We start from the raw sequence: 14,841 nt of genomic DNA on the forward strand, positions 1-14,841 counted from the left end.
AACACGCCCGGGACACAGGCAGGAAGAAGGCTCAGGCCGTCATCTGTCCCCTCAGCCAGGTGCCCCCGGGCTAGTAGTGGGCCAAAATGTCCCGCTTCTGCTTTGAACGGAGCGTCTGTGTGTAGCCCACTGAGCCGGCCTCTGGCAGGCAGCCGTGCCGTCCTCTTCCCGGCACCAGTGGGGCCCGCGGTTTGGGTGGTGTTGTGTCCACTCCCTCCCCAGCTTGACCTTCCACAAGGCAGGCGACCCCCACACAGCCAGAGGGCCAGGTCCACCTGGAAGGGCCCTGGGATCGGGTGGGCAGGCGGGGTGGCACTGCCCCTTGGCAGGGAGTGGGGCCTGCCCCGGAAGAGCCCTCGAGCCCTCGGGACAGGCCAGCTGACCTCCAGTCGGTGCTTGAAGAGCATCTGGTCCAGGGCCTTCTGAGTCTCCCAGACCTCCAGCTCTGCCCGCTGCCGCAGAAGGGCCAGCCCCTGCTCCTGCTTCTCCTGGTCCAGCTGCAGGGAGGCCCCAAGCCTCAGGATTTCTGGGGGGCCCCCATGGCTCCCCAAAAGCCCTTAGCCCAAGAGGGCAGGTGGTGCCACACTTCTCAGAGGGATGCCCCGAAAGCCCCCCTCGGGGCAGGGCCCCAGCCTCCAGCTGGCTTGCTCCCCTCTGGGCTGAGAAGGCCTGCCTCCTGGGCTGTCTGTTCCCCCCACTGCATGGCCCCCCAGCTGAAGAGCTGTCCCCCCCCACTCTGTAGTGCCCTGCTTTGGAGCCCCTCTGCTCAGCCTCAGGGGCGTGAGGGCTGCTCCCAGCTCACCCCAGCCAGGCAGGCCTACCGGGGATGCAGCTGTCATGAGCCCAACAGGATGGGGGCAGGACACACCTGCAGGGACTTGAGAGAGCCCGGGGACTTCCGGAGGATGTTGGCAAGGTGCCCGCAGCGCTGACCTGCGGGAGCCACAGAGAAGGGGCAGCTGAGCGGCCTCAGCCCTCGGCCTGCAGGAGGGCAGGTGCCTGGCTCCCCGCACGGCATCCAGGGAGGGCGGACGGGTGCAGCCGAAGGCATGGGAGGCAGCCGGCTGCTGGGACTCCTCCACCTCCGTTTGGGGTTCGTGCCGCCTGACCCTCGGCCACACTCCCCTGGGAGCGATGCCCGTGTCTGCAGAGACCGCGGGAGCCAAGCAGACAGACCTCGGCTCATCCTGCATTTCCCGGGTAACCTGGAACAACTCACTAGCCCTTCAGAGCCTCGGCGGGAAAACGAGGTGCCCGCTCCCTGGCAATGAGATGACCGAGCACAGGCGGGACAGAGGGCAGCTATTGCTGCTGTAATCCGGGTCACGGCTGGGCGCCCCCCGCCCCAGGTCTCTGGGATTTCTGGGACTGCTCCAGAGAACGAGCACGGAAACTTCAGCCTCCCCGCCCTGGTCAGGAGTCCCCCAGGCCGTGGAGGGGCTCCAGCTCGAGCTCTGCATACCGTCGGTGCTCCTGGCGCCTCTGCGGCGGCCTCTAGGGGCGGCTCCATGGTCGGAGGGGCGGCCGGCTGCTCCCTCCTTGGCCTGCCTCCCATCTTCGGGGCCTGGTCCTGGTGGGAGCAGGCAGAGGAGGGTGTGTGGGCTCGGGCCCTCCTGGTGGCTCTTGGATGACCGTGGTCGCCGCTGAGTGTGCAGACAGAATGCCGTCCCCCTGCGTGCTCCCCCTCCAGAGCAGAGCAGTGGCTTTCCAGGGATCGAGTGGGGGCGGCCGTGGCCCGCCGCGAAACCAGCTCGGGGCATTCGTACGGCACAGAGAAAACTCTGAAGCGTGGAGGCCGGGGGCGGGGGTGCGGAGCAGGGGTTCCGGCCACCTCACGTGCGCTGAGCATGGGGCAGCCCTGCCCTTCCCGCCGGCCTCCATGGGGAATGGAGACACATTGGAGAAGGGCTTGAAGCGTCTCTTCTGAGCCGAAGTCCCCTCGAGAAGGAAACACCCTCCTTTGCTTTTGTTCTGTGGCCACTGAGAGAAGCCGGAGGCAGAGAAAATGCCCAGGAGCCCCCAGGCCCCGCCAGCCTGAGTGCCCGAGGACCGTCCTGCGAGCACCCGGGAGGCCCGAAATCTCGGGGAGGGGCGTCCCTTGTCATCTCTGGCCACACCGCGTCTGCACCCCAGGTGGTCACCAGGGAGACACGGGCTCCGCCGCCCTGAGCTCTGAGCTGTGACCTGGGGGAAAGCGTGCTGTCCCCGAGGTGGGCGCGTCACGACAAGCGTGTTCTCGGTGGTGAGGCTGGGCTGAAGGGAGCTGACAGGACGCCACGCCCTGGGTGGGAGCGCCACCGGCCCGGGAGCTAACGTCTCCCGTCTACCCCAGCCACTGGCCGCCGCGCACACTGGTGACATTTACGCTTCAACGGAAGGGAAAACCTAACATACCACCCTTCGGTTACTGGCTAGACAGCCAACGTGGCTGACGGCTGCCATACTGGGTAGCCCAGAATATAGAACAGTCCTCCCCTTCCAGAAGGTTCCACCGGACGACGTGGTCTCGAAAGTGAGTACCACTGGGTGGCGCTGTTCCAGATGTCTGTCTAATGGACAGCGCTGCGTCAGGCCGGGAAAGCTGGGTCCGAACCCCTGTTCTGCCACTGATGGGCTCGAGGCCATGGTGCCTCTCTGAGCATCAGGCTCTTCCTCCATAAGCAGGGGTGTGAGCATGGGATCCCCCAGGTCGCTGAGGCCGGTAAGACCCACGTGTGGCACACAGTGCCTGGCCAGGCGCTCAGGACGCGCAGGAGTCCGCTCACGCTCTTGCCTCGTTTCCCAGGCACACGCATGTGGCGGGCCGCAGGTGGCACTGCAGTGAGAGCCGGGCCCTCAAGTGTTCACGGCCCACAGAGCAAGATACCAAAGGTGAGCGGCAGGACCCGGCCCAGCCCAGGTGTTATCTGGGGGGCTTCCTGGAGGAGGTGTCGGATGCAAACCCAGCCCACGCACTCTGGGTGGGCCCGCTGCTTGGTCTCCAGCTTCCTGAGATCCTGATCTCAGCCACTCCAGGGGGCGGCAGCTCAGATTTCAGAGGAGTCTTGGGGGCTGCCTGCAGCCTCAGGATAAAGGATCCTGTCAGAGAATTTCATCTGCGCACAGAGAGATAGGCCTTGCCCCACAGACAATGGCAGGAGGGACGCGGGTGGGACCGAGAAGTTGGGGCGAGCCTCCACCCCGTGTCCATCCTGCTCCCAGCCTCCTGGAGAGGCAGCCTGGAGGCAGAGCCAGGGAGAGGAGCAGGTTTTTCTGGAAGGCTTAGATTCAGCCTATGGAGGCTGCCAGGGCCCCTGGCCAACAGCTCCTCCCAGACCAGACTCGGAGGCTCCCGGAGGGCTGTTCATGGACGTGGCACGGAGGAGGGGACTGGGATGGCAGAGAAAGGCAAGGCAGGTGTGGGTGGGAGCCCTAGGGGACCCCGAGGCTCCCTCCCAACTAGGTCCAGCCCCTCGCCCGGCCGAGAGGCACCTGCGGGGAGGGGCAGCTCTGCAAGAAGGCCTGTCCTTGCCCTGGTGCCCAGGGGACCCACTGACCGACGCACCCTGAAAGAGTCTGTGGCGAGGCTCCCCCCTGGTGGTGGGGGTCCACAATGCAGGCATTTTGTCCTCAACCAGTGACTGATGGTTTTCCCCTTGGGATGCGGAAGGGGGGTCCCCTTCTCTGCCCCAGCTCTGCTCTTAGACCCCTCGCCATGGGCTCCAGGCAGGACTGCCTGCCCCCCGCAGATGTTGACCCCCCCCACGAGGGCAGACACCTCACAGGGAGCGTGAGCCGGGGGGGGGGGGGCGGTGCCCGTGTGCCGGGCGTCCCAGGGGGGGCCGGAGGGACGGGGCACTGCTAACCAGCAGCAGCGAAGGTTGAGAGCTGTGCAGTGGCTGTCCTCAGGGTCACATGCTTTCTGCCTCAACTCCAGGCTTCATGTCACCCCATTTGACAGTCGAGGGGCAGGGGCAACCTGTGCCCTCCCAGCTTTCGGGAACATACAGCTGTGCCCAGGTTCCTGGCAGCCAGGGCCCCAGGTGGGGAGGTGACGGAGGGGAGGGGGCCGTCCCCACCATCCCCTGAAGCCACCGAAGCAAGTGTCTCCGGGTCCTCACCCCAACCTCACTGCAGGGACTGTGGGGCTTGCTCCTTCCGGAGCCTCTCAAGGGGGCCTCTGGTACCATGGCCCCCACCATGGACGTCCCTCCCAAGAGCAAGGAGCCGCTCCTGCTGCTCAGCCCTGCGGGGATGGTGAACAGGGCTGAGTGCTAAAGAGAGGGCTTCCCTCCAAAAAGGGAAGGCTAGAGCCTGACCCCCCTGCAGGATCCAGGCCAGGAGGCAGCCACCCCCAGGCAACTAGGATCACCCTTCACCCTCACAGCAGCCTGCCATCCCCCAGCTCAGCCAGCCTTCTAGAAGGACAGCAAGGGCTGGGCAGAGTGCTGATGCCTGCCTCCCAGCCCTATCCTGGCTCATCCCTGGGTGTCCCTGGGCCCCTCACCACCCCTCTCTGGGCCGCACTTTCTGGGACTGGAAACATAGTGGAAGTCTCTACCGGGAAGCAGGTCACGTATCCTTGGACCTTATGACTCAGAGCCCGACATGCTGTGTGGTCTCGCTCGAGCACCTTCTGATGCCTGCCCCCGCACTGAAAGCAGTGCTCCGGGGCAGGGCCTGATCGCGGGTCAGCGCCGGGCACAGCAGGTGCTCAGTGGGTACAAGTTGGAAGAGTAGAGAGAGGCGCAAATGAATGAACGGGCTGCTAAGGCTCCGAGTGCCTCAGGGGACGGGGAGCAGCAGGGCCAGCTGTGAGGCTCCCCAGCAGCCCCTCCACAGGCTGGAGAGCCCCAGGACAAGAGGCAGGGGAGGTGGGAGGGACTGACCAAGAGGCAGGGATGGCACAGACCCCTCCACCCCCCACAGGCCACCTTCTACACGCATGTCCAGCCACTCAGTCCTCTCGGTCCCAGCCACCGTGCTAGGACTTCCGGCTGCCCCTCCCCGAGCAAGCACTGGGTGGAGCCCCCCACAGCCCCCCACGCCCCTCAGCGCACTTGCAGGGCACCACCCCACACACCCCTGCACCCTCCGCTCTGCACCCACCCGGTGGTCCTGAGCAAGTCTCCTCCTCTGGACAAAACCCAGGACAAAACCCTTCAGAAGCAAAGGAAAGGCAGAAGCCTGGCCAGCGGACGCTCGGAGGAAGAGGTCCAGGAGCAGGGCCGTTCATGGCCCTCATCGGAGCAAGTATCAGTCACAACAGAGGCGTGACAAGAGCACATAGCAAGCAGCTGGGTCCCGAAAGCCTCCAAAAACCTTTAATACTGATGCGTGGATGCTCTCCACATAGAAAAGGATCTCTCTACACCCGTAGGACCGCACTGGAGCGTCAGGCAGTGGAGGGGGTCCCCGGCGGACATCCCCGGCCACCCGACCAGCCAGCCCAGGGCCCGTCCGCAGGCTCGCCCTTACCACAGCCTCGCGTGGTCCAGGGCGTGACCAAGCCTGCCCCTCTGGCCGACGGCATCTCTTCCAGCTGCAGGGAGCCGCAGAGGGGGTCCAACACGGCCGGCACCCCGAGTGAACTAGGGGCACACAGACACACGGGTGAGCAAGCCGGGCAGGAACACCCGGGCAGTGGAGGCAGCTGGGGGGCTGGGGCGGCAGGAACCCAGGTTCCCTCAGCCTGAACAAAGCGGCTCTCAGGCCCGCCGTGTCCAGGGCTGAAGCCAAGGACCAAAGGCCTAAGGGGGAACGGGCCTGTGAGCACAGGACCAGGAGGGCGGCAGTGAGCAGGTGGCCCCCATAGATGCCGACACCAGCCGTGTCCCCAGCTGAGGAGTGGTTCATCTGTGAGCGGCAGCATGGGCTCTGCACTGGGACCCCAGGGACCAGCAGCCCCCAGGAGCTCAGACAGCCGAGGCCCAGCTTCCACCATCCCTGCCGGGCACTGCGCTGAGGCCAGAACGCCCTTTGCCTGCAAGCCCGGGCCTGCTCTGGGTCCGCCCCCACGCCAGGCCCTTCGGGGAAGACGGCCACTCTGGGAGTGAGGGGCACGGGGCATGTTCCTCGTCTCTGTCCTTCCCTCTACCATCTGCTCAGGGGCATGTCCACTGGCCCAGAGAGGAGCAGGGTGGACACGCCAGCCCTAACTCTCACCACCATGGGCTCATGGCGCGAAATGCTACCCCGTCCCACAGAGGGAGCCTGAGCCGGCCGGGTGCCCAAGGACTCAGGGGTCACACCGGGCCGGCTGGACTCGGGGACCTGCCCCGGCTCAGGCCACCCTAACCCCCTGCCCTGGGGCTGGCCAGCACATGTTACTAACAGGACTGGGAGGAAGGCGTGAGGTTGGGCCTTTCCCGAGATAGCGGTAGGCCAGGAGAGCCGCTGCGCCCAGGGAGTGACCGTGTGAACGGGACACCTGTGTCCCTGTGCACACAGCTCTGCCTCGTGCCACGTGTCTCCCCCGGCGCACAGCGTCTCAGGACCACCAGAGCGACTAAGGACACACCACCCGGGGCGTGGACACTGCGGGGGGGGGGCACGGCCCTCCTCCAGCCGCCCCAGTAGTTTGCGGACACCTGCTATGTGACCGCCCGGCCCCTCCTCCTGTGGCCCCTGGCCTTACAGGGGAGACAGCAGGGAAGAGGGTCCTGGAAAGAAGGAGCAGCCCCGGGGAAGCGATGGACGGGCTTGGAGGCTGAATCTGGGAAGACCCAGGATGGGGCGGGGCTGCTGCAGGAGTGCGTGACCATGAGGGGACAGGAGGGGACAGGAGGGTCCAGGTCACTGCAGGGGCACCCAGCTGCTCTCCTTAAAGGAAATGCCCGCGTGGCCATCAGTTGATAAGCCAGGGTCAGGAAACACATCCCATAAAGGGACACACAACAAACACGGGGGCTTTGCAGGCCACACAGCGTCTGTGGACATGACTCAACTCTACCATGTGAGCAGGACCGCGGCCCCCCTCGCGTGAAGGATGAGCGTGGCTGGGTGTCCATACGACTTTATCCACAGACAGGCAGGGGCCTGCGGGTCTTGCTGACCTCGGGCCTAGACTTCCCAGGGCAGTGGTTCTCAAACGGTGCCCTGCGGGACTGGCCCCGGGACCCAGCCTCGTGCCCCAGGTTCAGGAGGGCCGGGGTGGGCCGGGGACTCTGCATGTCTAACGAGTTCTCAGGGCAAGTCTGAGGGCGCCAGACTAGGGAATGGCACAGTGGAAGAACGTGGGCTCTGGTGTCCAGCCTCCCACGAGCTATGTGATCCTGGCCATGTCGCTGGGCCTCTCTGAGCCTCAGTGTTCCTGTCTGTAAAATGGGAAGGAGAACGCAACTCACAGAGCGTGAACAGCACTGTCCGAGGTGCAGAGAGCCCGTGGCAGCAGGCACACAGCTGGACGCGCCCTCCCCCACCATTCCTTCTGGAGATGCTGGCGCAGTCAGGCCCTCAGAGGGTGGGAGCCAGCATCCTCGCCGTGCCATGCTGGTGTCAGGCTGGGTCCCCAGCCAGACGGAGCCCCGGGGTCCCAGCAGGGAAGGGCAGGGTGGGGCATGGCTCTACCCCAACTCAGAAACGGGCCTGAGGCAGCAGGACGGACCAGGCCCTGGATCTGGAGAACTTGGGGCCGCCGGCCTGGGGCAGCAGCGGGAGGGCCACAAGCTGGACGAGGGGCCTTTGACCTTGATCCTTGGACCCAGGCGGTGAGTGAGGCGACCAGCAGTCACAGAGCCCAAGCAGGGAGCGCCAACTTCCATTTTAGAAAGGACAAGCCAGGCAGCTTTCCTGGACACACCGTGGGGCCTGAAAGTGGGCCCTGATCCCTGCACGGCAAGGCTGCTGGGTCGTCCAGGGCACGACTCTGCATGGCCTGGTCAGGGACCCGGGGGCGGGGGGGACGGGGAGGACCCAGTGCCCGGGTGTGGGCATCCCCTGGGTAGAAACGCCCGGCACTGCGAGCTGCTGGGCCTGCAAGGCCCTGTTGGCCATCCAGCAGGGGGACGCGCAGATGTGGGGTGTCCGGCCTGGAGCCCAGGTGCCGGGTCCACCTCTGGGGATTCTCCCCTCCCTGACCTCCCCTCGGGTTTGGGGCACAGGTGGTGGAGAAGCAGAAGTCCAGCCCAATGCTGCCCCCTGCTGGCAGTAATCAGTCTGCTCCACCAACTGGACTCCACGTCCCCTGGGAGGGGGCCCCTGAAGGCCTCAGGCAGTGCTGGGGAGGAAAGCCACAGGAAGGTGCAAGGGTATCTGGATGGGTGGTCCTGAGCGCTCAGACACGGGACACGGGACCTGGGTGGGAGGACCCACCAATCACAAGGAAAATGTGGCTGACAGAGTCCGGCGGGGGCCGAGAACAAGTGCAGAGGAGAGTGGGGAGGGGGTGCATTCGGGGGCTGTCCCCCCATCAGCGGGGACCTTGGGTCAGGGGCCCACTGCCCACAGCCCAGCCAGAGTGGAGTCTCTGAGCCACTGTGTGGCCTGGGCTGTCTCGCCCTGCCCTGCCCTGGCCAGCCCCAGAGCCAGCAGGCCCTGACCCAAGTCTGGGGGCTTGTCACGGTCGGGTCAGGGGCTGTGTCACTCCCCCAGCAGCCCAGCCGCACCCAAACCCTTGTGCACGCCTGTGCACCAGCTGTGCACTGCCGGTGGCTTGTGGCGAGGGCGAGGCCGGGGTGCGTGGAGGGCGTGCAGGCTCACCTCCCGATGAAGGGGCCGAGGGCCTGGAAGGAAGCCGTGTTTCTTGCCAGCCTGTTATCCAGCTCCAGACGCCCATCCTCAATGAAACCTTTGGAGAGATGGACACCAGGGCTCATTCCCCAGGAGTTGGCAGGAGGGGAGGAGCTGCTGGCGGGGAGGGGGTGATGGAGGGGGGGCACCCCCAACCCCCAAGGCAGGAGGAGCCTGGCAGGCCCTGTCCATTTTCTCGCCCCTCTTCAGAGGCAGGACAGGGAAGTGGCAGGCACATAAGCCTCAGGGCCAGGCCTCACCCCTTCTCCCGCCAGGGCCAAGGTGCTGACAAGGTCTACAGCCGACGGAAGATTTAGCATGTGGCCGGGCTCTGCCAGGACTGTCACCAACGGACCCTCAGGTGGCCCAGACACCTGCTGTGGTATCGTCGTCTTTATCTCCCCTTTAGGGAGAGGAAGCTGAGGGGCAGGGAGAAAGTGGGGTCCCCTTGGCCACTGGTGGTCACTTGCGGCCCGGGCACCGGCCCTACCTCGGGGCTTGCTGTCGTGGTGGCCTCTCAGGCTCACACTGTGCCGCCGCTCCCAGTCGGGGCTCCACGGCAGCGTCTTGCCATCCAAGAGGCACGTGGGAGAGACAAGTGGCCTGGCCGGCACGTCTGCCCAGTCCCAGGGGGCCCCTCTGCTCCCGTTGGGCACCAGGGCTCCAGAGCAGACTGGGGCTGCGGGCATGGGGGCAGCCGGCACGGCGCTGTGGTGTGAGGGCGACAGGTCTGAGCCCGGGTCCGCGAGAGCATCTGGAGCCTCCGACCTGTGCAGCTTGGCCGTGAGGATGTCGATCCGTTGCTTCAGGACGTTGGCCATGGTCTCCAGCGCCTGTAGCCGGGCCTGCTTGTAGCGGAAGTGCAGCGGCCCCGATGTGCCCAGGCGCTCGCTCTCCTCAGGGTCCAGGTAGATGCACACGCCTGGGCGCGGGGAGCGGGTGCTCAGGTCCTGGAGCTTCAGGGGGCCCGGGGAGGAGCGGGTGGACATCAGCATGGGGGCACCATCCCAGCCGTCCCGGGGGCCGCCCATCTCTAGAGTCTCAGTGCGATTCAAGGCTCTGTTCAAACACAGGCAGAAGCTGCAGGGAGAGAGGGCGGAAAGGGTCAGGTCTGCGCATGCGTCCTCCGCGGCGCATTCGAAACATGGGCGCAGGGGTGAGCCTAGCGCAGCTTCTGTGAAGGAGCACGACCGTTTATAGAGACTGTCTGTGGCCGGAGGGGTGGCTATGGGTGTCTCTCCAACAGCAGGCCACACTCGGCCCAAGAAAGACCGAGTTCTGGGGTTTAACACCAAGAACCTGCGCGACAAGAGAAAAAATAGACCAACCAAAGTACTTCAAAATGCACAACTGGTGTGCATGGAAGGGCACAGTGAACAGAGCGAGAAGGTGGCCTCCGGGAGGGGGACGTGATCACAAACCCTGTGTCCCATAAGGGTCAACACCCACACGGATGAGAAACACCTACAACTCAACAACAACAACATGCCTTGTCCGGGATAAGGCAGCAACCCCGACACCGGCTCCAGCGTGGAGGACATGGTGCTGAGTGAGATCAGCCCTGCGCAGAAGGACCGGCCCCGAGCGATCGGCTCCCAGGAGGCCCCAGAGGAGTCGGATCCGCAGCCACGGGGAGGGGGAGTGGGGTGCCGGGGGCTGGGAACGGGGCTTCATGGGACAGAGCCAGGGTGGGAAGGTGCCCACGTTCTGGGGACGGACGGAGGGACGGTGCACGGCGGTGTGAACGCGCTGACGCCCCCGGGCGCTGCACTTAAAGCGGTGAAGACGGTAAATCTATGTTATGTGTATTTCCCTGTAATTTCTTTAAAATGTGGCGAGAAAAAGAACACAAGGAAGCAAGACGAAGGGTCCACAGCCTCCCCTGCCTGGGGAGGAAGCTGGGGGCATCAGGTCAGGGCAGCCAGGAGCCCCCACCGGCCTTGCTGCTGCGGGTGGGGCTGCCCTTGGGAGCGGTTGTGCTCTCAGTCCGGGCACAGGAACCTGTGAGCGTCCACTGAGCTGCACCCCCGCCCGGTGCTACCAGACGTCAGGTTTAAGCAGCTCAAAAACACGCAGCCTCCGGGCTGCTCTGTGGAGCTGCTCCCTCCAGGAGTGCCCCACGCAAGGGGGCGGATGGTCTCCTGACCCCCCACTTCAAGATGCTGCCCCGGCTCGATGGAAATGCACAATAGCTGGGGCGCCCGGGGGCTCAGCTGGTGAAGCGTCTGCCTTCAGCTCAGGTCAGGATCCCGGGGTCCTGGGATTGGGCCCCACGTGGGGCTCCCTGCTCAGCGGGGAGCCTGCTTCTCCTTCTGCCCCTGCTGCTCCCCTGCTCGTTCTCTCTCTCTCTCTCAAATAAATAAATACAATCTTAAAATAAAATACAATCTTTCACTATACACGATAGTGAAAACCACAAAAACAAAAGAGAACAAAACAGAAAAGGAGTGTTGGCAGAACACAGAGAAACCGGGGTCGTCCCCGGCTGCGGGGGGTGGGGGTGATGAGAAATGGCGCAGCCAGTGAGGAAAACCACTGGCAGCTCCTCGGAAAGTGGAAGACAGACGTCCCATTCAGAGGGAGGCGCCGGCCGTTCCGTCCCAGCCCCGCAACGGGACCCACGGGACGGATATTCAAACAATTCACGCAGCGCGGCCAGAGGGGTTGGCGGCCGAAAGGTGCGTTCCCGACCACGGGACTCACCACCTGTGTCACACAGTGGAACCGGATGTGGCCACAAAGGAGCAGCGAAGGCCTGACGCGCTACAGCAGGATGAACCCGGAAAACACGCCCCCGGGAGGGAGCCCGACCCCAAGGGCCACACCCGCTGGACTCCGTTCCATGACCCGTCCCCACAGACGCCTCTGCGCAGGCGGATCGCAGGCGGGCTGCCGGGGGAGCTGCCGACGGGCACGGGCTGCTTTGGGGTGCTGAAACGTTCTGAGCGCCGAGAGCAGGGGTGGGGACCGCGCGATGCCCCTGCCTCGTGCTCCGTAAACGTGCAGTGGGAGCACGTGCCCTCATGGTCCCCTGCACTGGGGCAGCCCCCCCCAGCAATGGAACCCCCGCCTGCCTACCCACCTGCCCGGGGCCTCCTGGTCCCCCAGCACCATGCCAGAGGTCACCTTGCTCCACTCCAGCACAGGCGACCGCAGGCTCCCGGGAGCCTCCAGGCCCTGAAGCAGGAGAGAACACTGTCAGAGACCCGTCCCAGCAGGAAGACCCCAAGACCCTTCTCGTGGCCCCAGGACTAGCCCTGACCTCCAGGGGGCTCCAGCTGGACCCCATGGGGGTCCCCTCCCTAGGGCTGGGGCGGAGGTGATGGGTCTCTCCGAAGCCCCGCCAGCCCCAGGGAGGCAAGCATTTGGGGCTGCTGGGAGCTCAGTGGCTGAGCTGGCGGGCTCCGTTTCCTCACCCGCCGCCAGCACCTACCCTGGACTGCGCGCAATGCGGGAAAAAGGTCACAATGCCAGGGGTCGTCTGGGAGACCACAGGGACGGCTTTGCCGAGGACAGCCTCCCGCTGCTTCCGGTAGACCTCCTGCAGCCTCTGGTTTCTCAGCTCGAGCGCGCGCACGGCCGAGGCCTTCTCCTCCAGGGCCTGCCGCCGCCGGGCCAGCGTCTTCTGGCGCATGAACTCCCGCAGCGTCTCGGCGCTGTGGGGGTGGCCCAGGGCCCCCCGGGGCTTCGGGCAGGGCGGCGGCACCCGCACCTCGTTCTCCTTCCCAGGGGCACCCCCCGCGGGCCTCAGCCAGCTGTGCTCCACTCCCGAGGGTGGCAGGAGGGAGCCTCTGCCCCTGCACGGGCTGCCAGAGCCCTGCGTGAAGGAGGCGCTCCAGGACCGCTGGCCAGAAGGGCTCCAGGGTCTTCGGGTGGGGGTGTCCCAGTCTCCATAAGTGGCCCAGGTCCGCTGGGGCCTGGAGGCCTGCCCGGCCGAGGCGCTCCAGGGCCGCTGAGGCAAGGTGGTCAGCCTCTCAGGAGGGCTCCTGGGCCTCTGGAAGGAGGGACTCCGTCCTTGGGCTGCTCCAGTCCGCTGGGGATAGGACTCCCACGCAGCCAGGGTGCTCCAACAATGCCCAGTGGAGAAGCTGCCAGCCTTCTCTAAGGAGGAGCGCCTCCCCTCCACCCCTGCTTGAGGACTCTTCGAGAAGGAGCCCCGCACGTCTGGGGTGCTCCAGGGGCCCAGCTGCCTCCTCCCTGAAGGGTCCTGCAGCCACAGCTTTGACCGCCCCAGTGCTGGCCCTTCCCTGGGGTGGCGGTTCCGGGCCAGCTCCAGCCCGGCCTGGACTTGCTGGCGGAGATCTCTAAGGACGGCCATAGCATTTTGGATGGTCATGGGCTGATCGCAGGAAGCCAGGTTGGGTGCGTTGGCAGACACCTGCAGGTCACCACGGACTGAGGCTGGACCGGGCATCCAGGGGCACACAGGGTAGCTCTCAGCAGCTCCGACTTTCTTGCTGTCTCCTGCAAAGACAAGGGGTCACAGGCATTAGGAGCTGCAGGGGCCCTGGAGGAGCAGAGCCAGCTCCCCCACCCAGAGGCACCCCCAGCCCTGCTCCCCAGGAGCTCGGCCCTTGGCCCTTACATGCCTCACGGACTCACAGAACCCCTGTGGGTGCATGTGCCAAATATGGGTGACTCGAGGCTCTGCCCGGGCACCTGGCACAGAGCCACCCACTCTAGACCTGGTGAAAACAGCACGAACAGGGGTCGACATGCATCTGCCAAGGAGTCCCTGGCGCTCCCATCCTGCACTCCCCGAGTTGGGAAAGCCGAGCTGGCCGTGCCCTGCCTCCCAGCAGCCTAAAACATGTCTCTCAGGGGCAGAAAACCTTTCCTTGGCTTTTAAGTATCATGATTTCTCCAAGTCCCGTCTGATAGCAGATTGGCAGGGCGTTCGACGGGTGGCTGGGGAGAGGCTGCTTCTGCACCCAGGGCCACCTCCCTCCCCCTCCTCACCCACCCCCCCAGATGCCCCAGCAGAGCAGTGAGGAGCCCAAGCGAAGGTACCAGCTACCTAATTCCGCGGTGGGGGCCTGGTCTCTTGAGGGAGCCTTGCTCTGGAGCCTGGGGAGGGCGGGAGGGGGCCCAAGCAGGGCCCTCACCAGGGCTGGTCCTTTCCTCCAGGCGTGAACACCAACCAACTCAGAATCTGAAACAGAGAAAACGCACACACATTGGAGCGGCTGGGGCCTTCCGAACGCGGGCCCAGATGAGGAGTCTTTGGCCCCAGCAGCCCCCGGAGACTGATTCACACGCTCCCAGGGGAGCTGGGGTGAGCCTCGGCCACTGGCCAGCAAGAGGCAGGGCCGCGACCCAGGCTGACTCTGGACCCTCGGTAAACAGGGTAATAAAACCTGCTCCCCACGGCTTTGCCTGTAAAACCAAGGCCACAGACCCAGGCACACCGCACACGCTTGGCCAGCGCTGGCCCATCCCAGCAGGGGATGGTCACGAGGAGCCGCGAGCGGGAGGCTAACGCTACAGCTGACCTCGGCCCTGAGCAGAGCCAAGTGTTTACTTTTCCTCCACAAGGATGCCCAGGCCGCGGGACGCGGGGTCCCAGGAGCACGGACACCAACGCCACTGCCTCCCAACCACAAAGGCGCCTTTGTTAACAAATGTCGTCACATAAGACACAGCATTTATCAAAGCTCCACTTCACAATCCCAGATCACGCTCACCGAATGCCAACACCAGCCCCACCGTCACTACAGACCAGGTTGCTGGCAGACGCCGGAAGCCGTGGCCAAGCTTTAGCTCACACACAGACACACAGACATGCACACACACACACACACACATACACACACACACACGCACATGCAGAGACATACACACATACACAGAGACGCACACACACGCAGAGACATACACACATACACACAGACACACAGACATGCACACGCACACATACACACAGACACACACGCACATGCAGAGACACACACACATACCACAGAGACACAGACACGCACGCGCACACACACACGCACATGCAGAGACATACACACATACACACACACACGCAGAGACGCACACACACATACACACAGAGACACAGACACGCACACACACACACACACGCAGAGACACACAGACATACACACAGAGACACAGACACGCACACAC

General features: G+C 64.9%; 1 protein-coding gene across 1 annotated transcript in view; it reads right to left on the bottom strand.

The window, feature by feature from the left end:
- Positions 1–14,841, bottom strand: part of CCDC187 (coiled-coil domain containing 187) — a 36,070-nt gene that overhangs the window by 14,017 nt on the left and 7,212 nt on the right. Inside the window, exons 4-13 of the mRNA XM_057313379.1 lie at positions 13,727–13,861; positions 12,143–13,173; positions 11,792–11,886; positions 9,200–9,789; positions 8,680–8,767; positions 5,404–5,570; positions 4,112–4,225; positions 1,463–1,570; positions 869–933; positions 384–497 (exon numbers count right to left, since the gene is read on the bottom strand). Of these exons, the coding sequence (XP_057169362.1) occupies positions 384–497; positions 869–933; positions 1,463–1,570; positions 4,112–4,225; positions 5,404–5,570; positions 8,680–8,767; positions 9,200–9,789; positions 11,792–11,886; positions 12,143–13,173; positions 13,727–13,861 (2,507 nt within the window). The remainder of the gene's footprint in view (positions 1–383; positions 498–868; positions 934–1,462; positions 1,571–4,111; positions 4,226–5,403; positions 5,571–8,679; positions 8,768–9,199; positions 9,790–11,791; positions 11,887–12,142; positions 13,174–13,726; positions 13,862–14,841) is intronic.

The sequence above is a fragment of the Ursus arctos genome, unplaced genomic scaffold (genome assembly GCF_023065955.2).
Source record: "Ursus arctos isolate Adak ecotype North America unplaced genomic scaffold, UrsArc2.0 scaffold_18, whole genome shotgun sequence".
In the NCBI taxonomy this organism is placed as follows: domain Eukaryota; kingdom Metazoa; phylum Chordata; class Mammalia; order Carnivora; family Ursidae; genus Ursus; species Ursus arctos.